General features: G+C 40.2%; 1 protein-coding gene across 2 annotated transcripts in view; it reads right to left on the minus strand.

Moving 5' to 3' along the window:
• Positions 1–18,136, minus strand: part of LOC126271966 (sorting nexin-24-like) — an 87,767-nt gene that overhangs the window by 692 nt on the left and 68,939 nt on the right. For both annotated transcript variants that reach the window (XM_049974426.1, XM_049974427.1), the window contains exon 3: positions 13,856–14,037. In XM_049974426.1, the coding sequence (XP_049830383.1) occupies positions 13,856–14,037 (182 nt within the window). The remainder of the gene's footprint in view (positions 1–13,855; positions 14,038–18,136) is intronic.

Here is an 18,136-nt window from a genome sequence, read left to right on the forward strand (position 1 = left end):
ACTTCCCTCACCAGTGCGCTATTCAAAGCCGTGCAAATGGTCAACCATATGATGAAGGTCATGTCAAGTGGGAAATGGCAAATGGTGCCTGTCTAGTACAATGAGACTACTAGAACTTTAATATAGCAACTCAGTCTTCAAACCAGGAAATAATCGGTAACACTTGTTTTCAACTTTAGATCATTACATCAATGCTCTAAATTTCTAATTAACCATATTTGTCTGCTTGTGTCTGTATATGTATGGATGGATATGTGCGCTTGCGCGCGCGCAGGTATATACCTATCCTGTTTTCCCCCTAAGGTGAGTCTTTCCGCTCCCGGGATTGGAATGACTCCTTACCCTCTCCCTTAAAACCCACATCCTTTCGTCTTTCCCTCTTTCCTGAAGAAGCAACCTTTGGTTGCAAAAGCTAGAAATTCTGTGTGTGTGTGTGTGTGTGTGTGTGTGTGTGTGTGTGTGTGTGTGTTGTTTTATAGTGCCTGTCTACCGGCACATGTCAGTCGAGGCGAAAGTGCAGAGGTAAAGATGATGTTGAATGACAGGTGAGGTATGAGTGGTGGCAACTTGAAATTAGCAGAGATTGAGGCCTGGTGGATAACAAGAAGAGAGGATATATTGAGGGGTAAGTTCCCATCTCCGGAGTTCGGATAGGTTGGTGTTGGTGGGAAGTATCCAGATAACCCGGACGGTGTAACACTGTGCCAAGATGTGCTGGCCGTGCACCAAGGCATGTTTAGCCACTGGGTGATCCTCATTACCAACAAACACTGTCTGCCTGCGACCATTCATATGAATGGACAGTTTGTTGCTGGTCATTCCCACATGGAAAGCGTCATTATATATATTAAAAACAAAGATTCCAAGACTTACCAAGCGGGAAAGTGCCGGCAGACAGGCACATGAACAAAACACACAAACACACACACAGAATTACTAGCTTTCGCAACCGATGGTTGCTTCTTCAGGAAGGAGAGGGAAAGACGAAAGGATGTGGGTTTTAAGGGAGAGGGTAAGGAGTCATTCCAATCCCGGGAGCGGAAAGACTTCCCTTAGGGGAAAAAATGGGCAGGTGTACACTCGCACACACACACACACTCGCGCACGCGCGCACACACACACACACACACACACACACACACACACACACACACACACACACTGTTGGTGTGCGAGTGTACACCTGTCCATTTTTTCCCCTAAGGGAAGTCTTTCTGCTCCCGGGATTGGAATGACTCCTTACCCTCTCCCTTAAAACCCACATCCTTTCGTCTTTCCCTCTCCTTCCTGAAGAAGCAACCATCGGTTGCGAAAGCTAGTAATTCTGTGTGTGTGTTTGTGTGTTTTGTTCATGTGCCTGTCTGCCGGCGCTTTCCCGTTTGGTAAGTCTTGGAATCTTTGTTTTTAATATATTTTTCCCATGTGGAAGTTTCTTTCTATTTTATTTACATCATCACCATTTTTAAGGGTATCCAGAAGAGCTTGCAAAGAGGCGTATGAATACTTGTTAATACCACGTTTGAAACTCTTCACAAAAGAATCTGAGAAATGTACTAAATTTGGAAAGCAAAGAGACAGTTGTAGTAGGTGTAAACACTGCCAAGCAAAATTCTAATGCGAGGCTCCATCATACACAGCAAGATGGGCCTATGCTTTAAAGATAAAACTCATTTCTTGTACGACACAGGTACAGGATCAGCTATAATTTTTATATATGGAACTATGGCATATGCTTCTGGTGCACTAATCAAATGTGCGTAAGGTTTTCATTTGTGGAAAAAACTATAGTTTTGTCAGGCACTTTTGTATTCAAATCCTCCCAGTTGCGCATACTTGTCAAAGCCAAAGTAGAAATGTTGGAATTCATACTTCATAATGATAAACATCTGTACTGCTTTCTTTGATTTTAAAAAAAATATTTGTCTGGACATGCCTGAATGCTTCTTAAAGTGAACCACATGCTGTCAGAGAAATGTGTCCCTAAATATTTGTCAAAACTACTGTGATTAGATGGAATACAATTTAAATAAACTAAACAATTTATTTGGGATTACTAGCAACATGTCACACACAAAATAAATACTTTTCATGACAAAATATACTATTACAACTTACTTAAATGTGTACTCAAATTGTTTGCCACTGACTGCAAGGCACATTTTCAATTACCATTCATGAGACAGATGAAAGTACATTAGATGATACTTCATTACATGCTTGGTTGGGGCTTTGCGAATGTATCTTTCAGAGATTCCCACAGAAAGAAATCAAGGGAAGTCAAATCAAGATACCTGGCTAGCCATTGTACTGCAACACACCATACTATCCAATGGCCAGTGAACTTTTTACTCAGTATTTGCAGTGCAAGATGAGATGAGTGAGCTGGGCAGCCATCATGTGTGAATAAAATACACTGTTGCTTATCCAGGGTACCTCTTTTAGAAGAACAGACAGAAAGTACACAAGTAAGTGTGCATAGCTATTTCCATTTAACATCCCATAGACACAGTATGGTCCCACAATAGAATTTATTATGGTGTCACATGGAATTTATTACAATGCCACATCAAAGGTTTAGGCTTCGTGGTAATTGCTGTTGTACCTGACTAAGCAGTGTGGATTTTCTGCTGCCCAGGACTGCATGTTACATAAATTTATGTTACCACAGTTCGTGGATGTTGCTTTGTGGTAAAGAGCACATATTGGAAAAATGTAGTGTTACCTCCAAAGTGGTGCATGGCAAACCAACAAAATTCTATAAGACTTTCAAAATCACGTCCTCTGAGTGACTAAAGTTGTGACAGACGATATGGGTCGAATTTATGTCAATGACTGATGTAAATGACACTCCTCTGGCTGATCCCACACTCCTTGACAATATGTCTCTGCCACCATTTGCCGTATAAAAGTAGCACGTCTAACTTCTCCTCATAGGTGTACACGTCTGCAGCAAAGGAATGTGGAAGTGGAAATGACCTGCTGACAGATGACACAGTTCCTGCTAGTTCTGAAGTGCAGACAAGTAAAGAGTCAAAAGGCTTGATACAATGATCTAGCCTGGTATGAGAGTCTATACAGCACACTAGCCAATTATGGTAGACTTTCCTTTGAATTTTACAGTATTCCTCAGATTCTTTTGCAGAGAGTAACAACCTCAGCATTAACAAGCATTACATCACTGCAGTCATCTTTTTGAGTGCTTTCAGATGCCATCAAAAATTTATATCATTCTATTTTTAAAAAGTCATACTTGCTTCGGTATCTTGATTGAGACAATAGTTAAGACTATCATATACCAAGTACATGCCTCCTTAGTGTAATATCATTTGCCAAAAACCTCATTTTGATCTCTAAAATCATTCACAAAAGAGGTGTTGCATCTTACATATCTCAACCTGTATAGTAGTCTGGGTGCATAAAGCTAAGTCTTTAGTGCACTTATGAAACTGTTACAAGACAGTGATTTGCATGCCACAGGTACCGCACACAGGGGAGGTTGGGAGTGGGGGGTGGTTTCCTCTTACCTGAGTAGAGTAGGAAGCCATATGTAAGAGGGCAGGGCCCAATTTGGAGAAGGATCAGAGACCCTTCATCCCACCCAAGTGACCGGCATGTGGAATGCCACAGCAAGACAGTTGGGTTCACCAACCATAGCTTATTGTCAGTTGCTGCCAGCTGCTCCCCCCCCCCCCCCCCCCCCTCTCCTTCCCACACAAATGTACGGATTTCTGACTCACTAGCAAAATGACAGCCTGCAGGGGAATAGCACACCATGCCTCCTTGGGAGGCCTGCTTATGAACTAAAATTCCCACATGTCCTGGTACCCAGCAGAATGACAGCTGCTTCTGTCACTGTTGAGGAATATACAGCCAGCCATGTACGAGCTAGACCATTTTCTCTGCAGGGCATACGTGCTGCAAAGATTGCTGGGTACTAAAGGAATTGGAGTAGATGAGGAATTGTTTGCTATGAGACCATTCACTTACTACAGTGCCTTTAGGACTGCATGGAGCTCTGTAGGAAGTACAGCATGTTGAAGGGGAAGATGAACCCTGAAGACACAGTCAGGGAGTGTTACTGAACAGTCTAGGGAGTCCTGTGTTTGGAGTCATCAGTGTACACAACTTTAAAACTGTGATGTCTATCTAAAACCTTTTTAAAGAGAGAGAGAGAGAGAGAGATTGAAACACAAAAACTGGAGTGTAATCTGCCTTATAATTCATCAAGTTCAAAATAATACTGAGCCTCTGCTCAAATCTTGGCATAAAACATTCCACCAAGTCACGCCCATTTCTGAACCCTGTAGGGCCTAACTGCTCACTGTCAATTATGGAAAACCCTTTCCATTTGTGATTGAGCAATTAAATGTTGTGTAGGTGTGTATGGCATGGACAGTGTTTTATACGCCTGCTGCACAACGAGGAGTCATTGCCTGATGCGAAGAGGCAGCTCGCTAGCCTCAGCACAAAGACTCAGTATGAAACTGGTCCAAAAATCCCCAGTGGCCAGTCAAATTTTTTCATGGTGCACCATCTTCAACATTTTTAAATAAGAAGGTCATGCAGACCCGTACACTGTGCACCCACAATCAAGCCAAGATCACACGAAGGCCTTGTAAAACTTGAGCAGACAATTCGGTCTGTTCTCCATGAATTATGTCTAAGACATTTTAAAATGCTGAGGGCTTTTAAGGGCCATCTTTTAAGTTCCTTAAGCTGTGGCAACAATGAGAGTTGAGAGTCAAATTTGAGGCCCAGAATCCTCGCGGTCTCTTTAAAAGTAAGAACCGTGTCCCCCATCCGAAATGCAGGACAGTTTAATACAGAGTGTGAACTGTTTATGATAATGTGCACAGACTTCTTGGTGGAAGAAATAAAGTCTCTCTTCTCTGTCTATTCCTCAAACCGTCAAAAAGTCAGTTGCAACTGATGACTTGTTGCAAGGCTCAAGGAGGAACAAAACTCTGAGGAGACCTCAACAAACAAAGAATACTGGACAAAACATTTAACTATTGATGTTATGTAACATCAAATTACCTAATTTTACAATAAAAATTTAAAATACTAATAATATGACACTCAATACTGGTTGATAAATGCAGCCAGTGAAGCTGTGTTACTATGGGGGTAATCCCAAAAGAAAGGTCTCCTATATTTTTTAAAAGTACATAGAGCTGTTTATTTCTACAATGGTTTTCATCAGTTTACAGCTTGAACATTTAGTTATTTTTCGACAATCACCATTTCTGTTGATGCATTTTTGTAGAAGATGATGCAGTTTTTGTTTGTCCATGTCATACCAGCTTGCTGCCAACTGTTTAGTTAAGTTTTGAACCTCTTCTTTCACCTCGTCATTGGAGCTGAATCGCCGGGACCACAATTAACGCTGACAGGTACTGTAAGACTCTGAAAAAACTCAAACGAGCAATTCAGATCCAGAGAAGAGGAATGTTGAGCAAGGGTGTGCACATTCTCCATGACAACGCTGGCCCACACACCACTCGGCAAACTGTTTCTCTCCTGTGACAGTTTCAGTGGAACATAATCACCCACCCAGCCTCCCTATAGTTCTGACTTGGTGCCCACTGACTATAACTTGTTCCCTAGGTTAAAAGAACATTTGACCGGAAAGCGATTCAGCTCCGACGACGAGGTGAAAGAAGAGGTTCATAACTTTCTGAACAGCGTGGCGACGAGCTGGTATGACATAGGCATACAAAAACTGCCACAGCGTCCACAAAAATGCATCAACAGAAATGGTGTCCATGTCAAAAAATAGCTAAATGTTCAAGCTGTAAATTGATGTAAAGCATTGTAGAAATAAACAGGTCTATGCACTTATAAAAAAAATAGGAGACCTTACTGTTGGGATTTACTTCGTATCATTGTTTTTAAATATCTGAATGCTTTATGAATATGTGTAGCATAAATGAATAGTTAAAACTTGTAAAACTGATTCAGCAATTGTAAATCACTGTGCATCTGCCAATGAACCTTTATTGTGTTGAACTGGTGTTTGTGTAGTTCTCAGATTTACTCAATTTCGTATTACAGTCTTTCCCCTTGGTGATTTTGTTCGGTTGATCTTGGCGTGCTTTTAGATACAAGGAATTTTGGATATTTGTGGTGGTCAAACAATTACACCAAAGCCACTTCAAGAACTATGGCTCTTGTCGGCGATATGGCGAGCCCCTAACAAATGACCATATTTGAGACTAAGAAACTTTATCATATTTCCCACTACAACGGTGTATGCTCAACTGCTACGAAGCAAGAATCTTTAAATAATTTTAATATTTAGTTGTTTATAAGGAAGAAACAGACATCTCACTGCATGTGTTATGAATTTCCAAATTTGAACAATACTGTTATTTAATTTCCATAGTTATGTTTTAACATATCATAATCATTTTTTTTCCTTTTATCATTTTGAAAAGAGTTAATGTGTGTCTAAAAGTATGTTTTCACAGAAAGTGTAAATCTTAAACAACTATGTCTGACTGTCACCACATTTCATCAAATTATTAGTGGAATTAACTAACATTAATTCAAACACTGGTATGGGGCTTGTCACTTTTTCTTTTTTTGCTTTCTTCAGTTAAAGCTGCTTGTAGTCAAAGTAATATTTAACAGGTGAGATGCCATTAATACTATAAAGCACCCTACTGAGAGCAGGCAATGTGTTACATGCTGAAGATAATGTAGAATATAGCCCTCATCTACAGAAAGAGCAGTTATATTCATCATCAGTGGTGGAATTTATGTCCCAATCGTCCATCTCAGCAGTCACTGTGCAGTATCAGAAATCTGTATCCTGACTGGCAGTGGCAATAACTTTGGCAAAATAGGCCACCATAGTTTAGATAATGTCTTGTGGGTTGGTCTGGAGACATGCATTCCAAATTACAGCAGAAACTAGGCACCTCCCTCCTCAAGGAATCACCCCAATGGCCTCTCACTTGGTCAGCACTGAACCCGGATCCGATTGCAGAGCAGCATTTATTATTCCACACAAGGGACAGGCTGAATTTTCAAATGGCTTGAAGACTGCAGAATGGAGGTTTCAGTGGTGCAGCGGATCGTGGGTAATATGATTCACCAACTCCTGGACACTGCCACAGAGTTCAAAAAAAGAAAGTCAGCTGTAAAGTGTCCAGTCTGCACTACTGAGCACCCATTGAAGCAGCTTTCCTACAGGCACCACTGTCTGGCAGGTCACTCCATATGAGGAAGTGATCACTTGAATGCAAATCATTGACCACTTCCTACTGAGCAGTGTGTTCAAGTGCTGTGAAGCATCCCTAGAGATCTATAGCAGTGAACAACCCTGTTGCAGTGCTGAAGGGTGTGCTCTGCCCCATGTTCAAGAAACACCCACATGAGGACATGAGAAGACATTCTACTTCTCTCTATTTCTCTACTCCTGGGGCATGTTGTTGCAGTTGCTCAAAAGCACACTAAAAATTACGACAGAGGATCAAGAGGTGAGAGAGATGAGTAAGGTCACTTAGAGCAACTTCATCTAGCATCATGTCGGGGCATGTAGAGTGAACATATTACAACCAATGACACACATGCACTGATAATGACTGTTTGCAAGCTAGATGAACCTGAGAGTAGTGAGGAGTGGTAGGTGTTGTTTACAAAAATTGCCATTCCTCCTCTAGCTTGCTCTCTACACTATGGTCATTTTTGAGAACAATGTAGCCATGTAGTTCAAGGATGTCAGAGAATTTAAAGTGTGTCTCCTGAACAAAGACACTATCTACCCTTAGGTAGTAGACGACGTTCCGCCACATGTGTCCTAAACCCTTTCAAACTACAGAAGTATCGAAGCCATCTTCATGGTAAGGGTTTCATTTTCTTTCACCCTATTATTCCTTAATGGTAGGGAGACTGCATCGGAGGGAGGTTACTTGAAGAGACCTGTCAGTTCCCTCAGGCGGACGATGATGTCCATACCATCAATAATACAGTCATCTCGTGCATCACATAGGACCTAGATTGCATGGGCTGATAGCTTCAGTTCTAATTGTTTATGTCTGTTGGTTTTTGTCCCCAGCTTGGATCCTGCAGATAATGGCGAGTCTGATTTTAACAGAAACCAGCTGCTTTGCTGTTTCTCTTCAAATGACTGTCACAAGCGTGTGTTACCCTTTTTGACATCAATTTCAGCAATCACCATTATTTCAGTGATAGGAAGACTTTGTTGCTGCACTAGTGGTGTAGGCTCATTTATGGGTGCAGGATGATTAGCTCTGCTCAGCTGTCAAAGTGTGGATGCCAACACGTTTTCTGTATAGGCTGCTTACAAGCTGAGGCAAATAATTTCATAAAATCGGGTGGCAGTGTGGCCTTATACACCTTATTCGCATCAGAAAAGGAGATGCATTGGCTGTCTAATCTCTTGTATATTCTTCTCTTCTGGGAACACAGGGCAGGTGTACGTCACTTATCTTCCACCTGCGTTACACAGAGTCGCAGAATAGGTGCAATCATATTACCCTGATATGGACAAATTCATTTCCTGCAAAAAAACACCTACGTGAAGGCTCCGCTATGGCATACAAATTCAAGGAATGAGCACTTTCATTACCCCTCCCCCATCCCCAATCCCCTTCAGCTGGTTCTTACATGATGGGATTCTTGGATTAACACTGCTGAGTATTACAGCACCTACTGCACCCAAATGAAGGCAATCTTTTGTAAGCTTGATAGCGTTGAATTAAGTGCTATCAAAACTGTGAAAGAGGTCTTTAGAGAAACCTTATCTCGAAACTCGACATAGAGCAATGCAAATTTCTCAGTGGTATTAAAAGCGACCACACAACTGGAAGCTGTTGGCACTCATCTGAGTGACACCCTGGATATTGTGTGACATGCACGGTGAGTTGGACCAAGTTAATGGTCATGTGGCCGATTAAGTGAACATACTGCAATGTGTTTTCCAGTGGAATCCTGGATACTCTACAACATGCAAAGTTAGTGACAGTCTCTCTGCGAATGCCACAACATTTGAATACAATGAACAAAAAGCTGGCCCACAGTGATCTCACTGCCCTCAAACACACTCCAGTGACATGCTGCAGTGTGGATAGGAGCTTTTCCAGGTACAAAACTATCCTTGGCAACAACTGTAGAACTTGGAGAATGGAAAATCTGAAAATTCACTTTGTGATCTGAAGCAACTCTGCAGAAACTAAAGATTGTGTTAACTAATTTGGAATACTTTAAACAACTGGTGTGCAGTAGTAAAAATGTGGTTTTATTGTTTGGATAGGTGATACTGTTTTCACTGAACTACTCGATTTTTTTCTGACAAATGCAGTCATTTCAACAATGAGTGCTATTCAGTTTCAACACCGCAAACAGTTTATTTGACACTACAATAGTGAAGCCACTGTCGCAGTACATAATTTTTTTTTCCAAAACAGTTAGGGACTATATGATTGGAGTTGTTACCAAACATCTCACAACAATCATTGAAAAATAATGAGATCAGGCAACCGAGGAAATGGTGGCACAACAAAGTTACTACAAGTTGTGACCATGCTTGACCAACCGTTCGCTCCATGTCCTAATGTAGACTAGATAAAAACTACACCAGGGTAAAAATTGCCAAAGATTCTTTCAGTATGTCCTGCTGTGACAACGATTGTATGGCTGATATGAATTCACAAGCCTGAAAATTAACACATGTATGTAAATTTAATCATCATCATGGCACGGCCTTCCATGAGATAAACAGATATAATAGTACCAAGCACAACAAGCTTCCATATGGAATGAAGCACTAAATTTTACTATGATCTGCAAAAAAAAATGAATTTTTTTAGTAGTGTGTCAGTCCTACATGAGAGTACAGCGTGTTTTAAGATTCTTTTTATGGAACATAACAAAATTGTGTGCTGCTTCCATATGGAAGCTTGCTGTGCTTGATATACTTACAGTGACATTATGTGTGTTTATTTCTTGGGAGTTTGCACCATGATAATGATTAAATATACCATACACAAGGGCTGTTCAAAAAGTAAGGTGACTTTTCAAATTGCATGGGCAACATACATTCTATTATCGATCTTTTTTTTGTTATGTTGATACACAGCTGGCACACAGTTTCAAGTGTAGAGTATACTGTGTTTTTGACAGATAGAAAGGTTACACACATTTTAGTGTGCTCGGTGATTTTTTTATTATTATAAAAAATGGTGCAATGAATTTGCATCAAATTTTGTGTGAAAATGGAATCAAATGCTCTAAAACACTTGAAATATTGATAGTGGCATATGGTGAGCCTGCACTAAGTAAAGAAAATGCTTACAAGTGGTACAAGCTCTTCCAAGATGGCCGAGAAGATGCCAATGATAAACCTTGCTCTGGATGCCCCACCACATCAACAACAGATGATAATGTTGAAGCAGTGAAGAAAATTGTTTGGGAAAATTGTCGAATTACAGTACAAGAAGTTGCTGAGGATGTTTTTTTGGCATATCGGTTGGCTCATGTTGTGCACTTTTTCTTTTTTGGGCGCAAGACGTGTGCCAGCAAAGTTTGTTCCAAAACTTCTCAATTTTGATCAAAAGAATTGTCACATAAGCATTGCTCAGGAGCTCTTGAATGATGTTAATGATGATCCTGATTTCCTCAAAAGGGTCATAATTGGTGACGAAAGATGGGTTTATGGTTATGACGTCGAAACGAAAGCCCAATCGTCCCAATGGAAGCATCCCGGAGAGCCAAGACCGAGAAAAGCACACAAAGTTCAATCAAATGTCACAGTTTTGCTCACTGTTTTTTTTTTCCAATTACTGTGGTGTTGCACAGCATGAATTTTTCCTCAAAGTCGTACAGTCAATAAGGGGTTCTACCTTGACGTTATGCACCATTTGCAAGAACCAATATGCAGAAGTAGTCCAGAATTCTGGAAAAACAATTCATGGCTTTTGCATCACAACAATGCACCTGCTCAGTCATCGTTGCTTGTGAGAGGTATGTGGCCAAAAATAATATGAAAATCATTCCTCAGCCACCATATTCACTGGATTTGCCCCCTGCGACTTTTTCCTGTTCCCAGAACTAAAGAGACATGAGACGATGATTTTCAATGACTGAGGAAATAAAGCCTGCATCGCTGGAAGTACTTAAGGCCGTACCAAAAAGTGCTTATGAGAAGTGCTTTGAGGATTGGAAGCAGCATTGGGCACCAGCATATTGTATCTGAGGGGGGATTACTTTGAAGGAGACAGCATGAATATTGATGAATAAATAAATAGTTTTTCATAAAAATATGAAGTCACCCTTTATTTTGAACACACCTCATATGTGTTTAATTTTTATATTTGTGAATTTATATCAGCCATACGATCACTGTGTCACAGCAGTACACATTGCAAAATTTTTTGGCAATTTTTACCCTGTTGTAGTTTTTATCTGTTCTACATTAGAACATGGAATGAACGGTTGGGCAAACATGGGCATAACTTTTAGTGACTTGGTTGTGCCACCATTGACCTTGTTGTCAAATGTATGGTCATAATTTCCATTATATTTTCTCCAACTGATGTTTTACATTTGAAAATGATGACTTAGTTCATTAAAATCGGTAATGTAATCCATTTTTAAAGGTAAATTTTATGTACTGTGACTGTCTTCACTGCTGCAGTGTCAAACAAACATTTAACTTATATTATAGTCACATTCCTTTACAACATTTATGTCAGACACACACACACACACACACACACACACACACACACACACACACACACACACAGGGCACATGCGCCCAATGGTTGGTTAGAATTCAGCTGACAGTGTTCCAAGTGCTTCAATGTGGGCTGTATACATCACAGGGTGCTGAAACATTGTACGTACATTCATTAATCTGTGTACTCATGGAGTATACTGAAAGAAATAACAGTTCCACTTTCCATCACCAGGTGAAAATATGATACTATAAGCACTTTGAAAGTTTTCCTGCTTTGATGTCAGTATTTTGTCTTTCATTTGGCGCATGTTGATTTCTCTTGTGAAGAAACTGTTGGTATAAAAGGTTAAGAAGGTTGTAGATTCCCGTAATAAACACAATGGCTATTGAGAAGACTGCTGGTTAAGTTGTTTTATCAGAATGGCTGCAATACCAGTGCTGTATTGTAGGAATATCACTGACAAACAGCTGTGAAGAGGCCCCATGTCAGTCAATGGGCTAAAGAATATAATCAAGAAATTTGAAGAAACAGATGAATTACGTGTTGCAGCAAGGAGAGGAAAGTGCCCCATTGCCATGGCAGTTGAAGCTGGTGCAACTGCTGAAGCCATCCATGCAGCCCATGTCTCAAATTCTGCAGCCACTGCTCGAGCCGACTCACTGGAATTCACTCTCTCACTTGGACAACAGTTCAAAAGGTACTGCAGCACATTTTACACAGGTGTGCCTACAAGATTCAGTATGTGCACCAATTGAAGCTCCAGGATACTCTACAATGCAATTAAATTGCCCTTTGTTTTATGGCACACATGGAAATGGGTGATATGACCATGGAATATTCTTTGGATGCACAACACACGTTTTACTCTGCACAGTGCTGTGAATACACAGAACTGTCACATATGGGGTTCTACTCCACCATATGTTGTGCACTCAGCTTAAGTGACTGTGATATGGTGTGGTTTCACAAGAGGCTCCATTCTCAGTTTTTCTGCAAGGAGGTGACATCTCGTGGGCCTGTTAGGTGTAAACCGTCTTTTGCACATTATAAGGACCTCCTTGTGCAATACTATTCCAGCTTTGCAAGAAGACAACTGTGTCCATACAACTATTTTCATGTAAGATGGGACAACACCACACATCACTTGCAATATGAAAGATTTGCTTCGAGAAACCTTCGGTAATCATCACTAGGGAATTTTAAGATGTGTGGCCTTCCAGATCCCCCAACCTAAATCCATGTGACTTCTGGTTGTGGGGTTATCTGAAAGATCATGTCAATGAGGGGTCTATCTAGACTCTTCCTGATCTAAAGGATAACATACAATAACATGTTTCAGTGTCCTGCGATGTATGTAGCCTGCACTGCAGTAGTCAGAACACTCACTGTAATGTGTCAGCAGTGTCCACATCATTATGTTGTTCTGCTGAATAGACATGGAAGCTGTGCCCTTTGTCAGGTGGAAGCATGGCACACCAGTATGTTCATAATTTTTCATTCAGTTGACTTTAAAAATGAACATTGTATGTATAGTATATAATTGATTCTAAAGTCATAATTTTACTAAAAGGGTAGTTGCTACTTACCATATAGCAGAGATGTTGCATCGCCTGCAAGTTAGTAGCAACTACCCTTTTCACAATATTGTTACATTCCATCCTGGATTTTCCATTGTTTTAAGTCATAACTTCATACTCATCTGTTCATATGACTGTCCAAATCCAATGTTCATGGAGTGCATCAAGCAATTCAAATACAATAAACACTGTGAATCCAATGTGTAAGCTTATTTCACAAGCGTATGATTGAAGAAGCTATTAGCAACAGTTATTCTGATGTCGAGAGACACATACCTATGGAACAGTAATGGAACATGTTACACGAGGCATCTGTGTAACTTTTCTTAGATTATTTTAATTTGGATAGCCATCTAAACTTGTGATGGAGTTTCACAGCTATGGAATTGATAGCATAAACTAAATATGAGAACATAAGTAGAGTGTGGAGTGTTACACAATCTCAATCTCACACTCTCTCTCCAATTTTTTTGTGACTGAAAATTTTCCTGTTTGCTACGCACAAAATGAACAGAGTTAAAAGAAAAAACAAAATTTAATTCTTAGATAAATTTGCCACGTGAAACTCACCCAAACTGCTCTTCCTGTGGTACACCTAAAAATGTAAGAACCTGAGAGCGACTCGATTGATCTGCTGCCAGCATGGCACGGAGGTACCGCTCCAGAGACTGCTGCCGTCGTTGCAGTACCTTTGCGTGCGAGCTACGCACACGTTTTGGTGGAAACTCTGGTGTACTGTAGTGTTTCCGTAACTGTAACCATCAAAGAAAATTCAAGTAATAGCATTCACAAACTCTTCCACCATACAAATACTGTAAAAAGAATTTAATATCTCTGCCAGTGAAAGTGACTGACAGTGAAACGGAAGTACTACAGTTAGACTTGCGCAGGCACAATTACTGGATCGCATGGTCTCCACCGATTGTGGTTTGGCTCTAGCCAAGAGGCTGCAGCCCCAGTCTAGTACTGTATGCTGCACCAACTTGTTTAAGTCTAGCCTAATTGCTATTCAGGTTTCAACCTGCTTTGGACACTGACTTTGTGGATTCCTTTCATTGTTTTTATACAGTACTCCACTCATGAAACCTTGGCTTTTTTTCACAGATCCGAAGTTCGTATCAGGTGCACACACTTTAAAGAACCTGGAATTCTTGATAATAATTTAACTGTCATAAAAACTACATTATTAATTAGCAACTTTTGTCCACTCCAACTGCACATAATATGAAAGCTATGTTATGAGTTATCATTAAGTATGAAATGCTGTGTACTGACTGTACGCTTATTATCCAAAAAAATTTGCACAATTCATCTCAAACCTTCATACATTTGAATGTTAAGTGGGTAATAGTGTTTACTGTGTGCACTGAGGTGACACATTGTTGTTCAGCTTTTGTTTTTTTCCTTATTTCATCATCATTCATTTTTGAAAATATCATTTAGTCAATGGTTCTGTTTACATCTGCCACTGAATCCTGGGCCCTCTTGCCACCTTTATATATTTTATCATTTTAAATGACAGTATATTGACAGATTGTAGTAAACATCTGTCTGCCTTTGCTACCTGCAGGTCAAATACCACCTCATGTTTCTATTGGTGTATATCTTCATTGCACTTTTCCATTATTACCACCTTATTCCCCTCCCCCTCCTGCTCACATGTGAATCCCATTATTTTGGTCCTTTTGAAAACTCTCCTTGTTTTTACCCTTTTACTGCCTATTACAGAAACAGTAATGTGTTAATTTTCATTTTTAAGTAGCCTTCTGCTTCTAGAGAATACTGAGACCATTTCTTACATCTCATCATAACAATTACGGTCACACACTATGCTAAAGCAACAGGTGAACTACTATTGTAAATTAAAATCAATACACAACAAACACCACCACTCAGGTCAGCAGCAACAGATTTCTGAGTCTACATCTATGAAACATAAAAATTGAGATACTGACATTAATGCCTTAACCAAACCAAAACCAATGTAGTAAAGGTTACATGATAGTTTGAGTAACATAGCACTGCTGGTTATACTGTAGAAAGTAAATTGTACATCGTTCAAGACTGATCATTTCCAAGGAAAATTTAAATATTTAATATAGTTAACACACTGCAAGACTATTACCTTAACAACTAGACAATTATACTAATACTCAGTGTGATGAAAAATCTTTGACACAGTCCAGTACTACAAGACAATTATTTTAACTTGCATTCATCTAAGGGAAGCAAGAAGACATCTGGTCAGTATGTGAGGATTGATGGTATCACCTTCAGTGTGTGTTCTAAATTTCTTCATTCAGTGCAAGTGGTTTCACTGCTACAGTGGCTCTTAAATTTCTTTATTCAATGTGATTGGTCTCGCCACTGCTACACTATCTTCAGGAATTGACGAATTGACAATAACTGGATCCAAACCAGCTTCCCATCCTCCCATTGCATGGGATAAAACTAAACCAGCATCCAAAGGCCTCATTGGACACACCAAACAAAAAGTGGTCCGAATTCAAATATTTGTATCAGCTGTTGCTTTGATGTGCGTACCAAACTCTCCATACACAAACAGATCTGCAGACAGTGTTTTAATTTTACCCCTTGTAATACTAACTGGATTACATCCAGTTACTGCAACTGAGTGTCTGATGGTGTAGTGTAGCACTGAGACCAATCACACTGAATAAAGAAATTTAAGAGACACGGATGAAAGGGGGACCATCAGTCCTAATGTTGTTTATTGTCATCTATTCCAGTGTGTACAATTTGCCACTGGAGCCACATTGCAGTTTTAGTAAAGCATTAGCGATTACTTGAACAATTTACCTCCTGTGATGCACATTTCAAATAAGCCCAACTGATTTAAGAATGAAGAGTACAGCCAAATAAAATACTCGTGTTTAGTGACTTCCATTGGTCTGCCAGGTCTATAATCTGGTAAGTACGATTGTGGTCGGGTTAATCAGTAGAAAAATATATTTGACAACAAACTAAAACATAAACAATCATCGTATATGAAAAAAGAAATATGCAATTACAATTAATGATACATCCAGACACCCTTAGCATCAATAATTGCTTGGCACCCATGAGGCATCTTTTTCACATAGAAGAGACCTCCAAATGTGTCTAATCTGAGTTGTCAGCTGTTTCAAAGTGAATTTTGCTTTGTACTTTATGAAGCGTTAATGGGTTTCCCAAAAAAAGGTTTCAATCATTTTTCCCACTTATGGAATCACTTTATCAATTGAACAACATTCTTCAAAGTCATCTATGTTTTTAACCAATTTATAGCATGTTACCCACTTTTTGTGAAAATGACTGATTTCCACATATATTTAGATGCCATGGAATGACTCACTTTCGAACCTTTGGTATGGCTGCTGACAGCCTCAAAAAACAATGTGGAAGCTGCAGTCAAGTCTCTTCTTGTGTATCGCAGTCACGAATCCAAAGTAAACTAATGCTTTATGAACATTGCACAATGGACAGAGAGTACCTCTCATTTGGCTGAGAAAGAACTAAGATAATATCTTTTTCCATTTGGGTGTAATGCTGACCACACACTTACTTACCAGATTGTGTTCCTACAATGCTGGCCATTCAAACTGCAACTCTAGGAAGGCCAAAAATAATTAAATTTTACTTCTTGTGCATATACGGTGTACCAGAAAAAGACACACAATTACATCCATATGTGGTTTGAGGGTGTACAGAGTGCAAAATTTAGTAAGCAGAGCTGCCACCTATGGTAGCAACAATAGTGCTAACTAGCTGAGTGCCGAACCAGACTGAGCTAGCGTGACAAATATGGGTACGTCACTGTGTGCTGCTGGCGACTGACAGCGAGCAACTCTCTCATCAACCCATGCCCATGTTTTCAATAGTCTGAAGAAACTGTAGAATGTGCTGGCCACCAAGGCAACAGTTAAATAATCCTCTGTAAGGAGATGAGTCACAACATAATGGGCAAAACACAGTCTTGTTTATCTTGCTGAAAGATATCATCATACAATTTTTCAACATAGGAGGCAGCCACAAACTTTAACAGACAGAAAGCTATGCAAACCACTGGCTGGGTTGTTGGTTGGTTGGAAACACAGGAAGAACACCAAGTAGGCACAGGAAGAACACCAAGTAAAACAGAGCGTGTGAGAAGGGGGAAGAAGAACAAAACAACAGATAAGGTGAATGCTGGGACATTGACTGGTCAGGGCAGAGGAGGTAATAGGCCATCCTGCCAAGCCCTCAATGGGCCAATGAGGCTGAGGTGCCCTCCGATAGGTAGAGTGATGAAAATCCCCTACACAAATAAACTGTAAAACCAGGTCAGCCACTGAGCCATCGTCCGCCAACACCAGGCGTAGTGAGTTAGGAAGATTAAGAGTATGTCACAGGGCGGGTAGATTAGAACAGTCCAGCAAAATGTGGACCACTGGCAAATGGCACCAGAATGAGAGTGGGGTGGATCCTCGCAACAGAGGAAATCACCGTGAGTCAGTGAGACATTGTGTGAGGTTCACATGGAGGACCTCCACAAATTCGTGGTCTGCTTTATCGGCCATAGTTTGTTTGTTGAAGGAATATGCCATTCCATATTCCAAATCATCAGAATGTGGCAGCATAATATTAATCACAAGTCCAGTTCTGAAATATCAATCTTAAGCGGCAGCTTGCCTGTAGCCAATTTAGCCAGCCTGTAAGCGAGTTTATTCTCTGGGATCCCAACGCGACCCTGGGTCCAGACAAAGACCACTGAGTGGCCACATTGATGGCAAAATAGGAATCCTGGAAAGTCAGGACCAAGGGATGATGAGGTTAATGCCAGTCAAAAGTTTGTAAACTGCTCAAGGAGTT

The sequence above is a fragment of the Schistocerca gregaria genome, chromosome 5 (genome assembly GCF_023897955.1).
Source record: "Schistocerca gregaria isolate iqSchGreg1 chromosome 5, iqSchGreg1.2, whole genome shotgun sequence".
Lineage (NCBI taxonomy): Eukaryota > Metazoa > Arthropoda > Insecta > Orthoptera > Acrididae > Schistocerca > Schistocerca gregaria.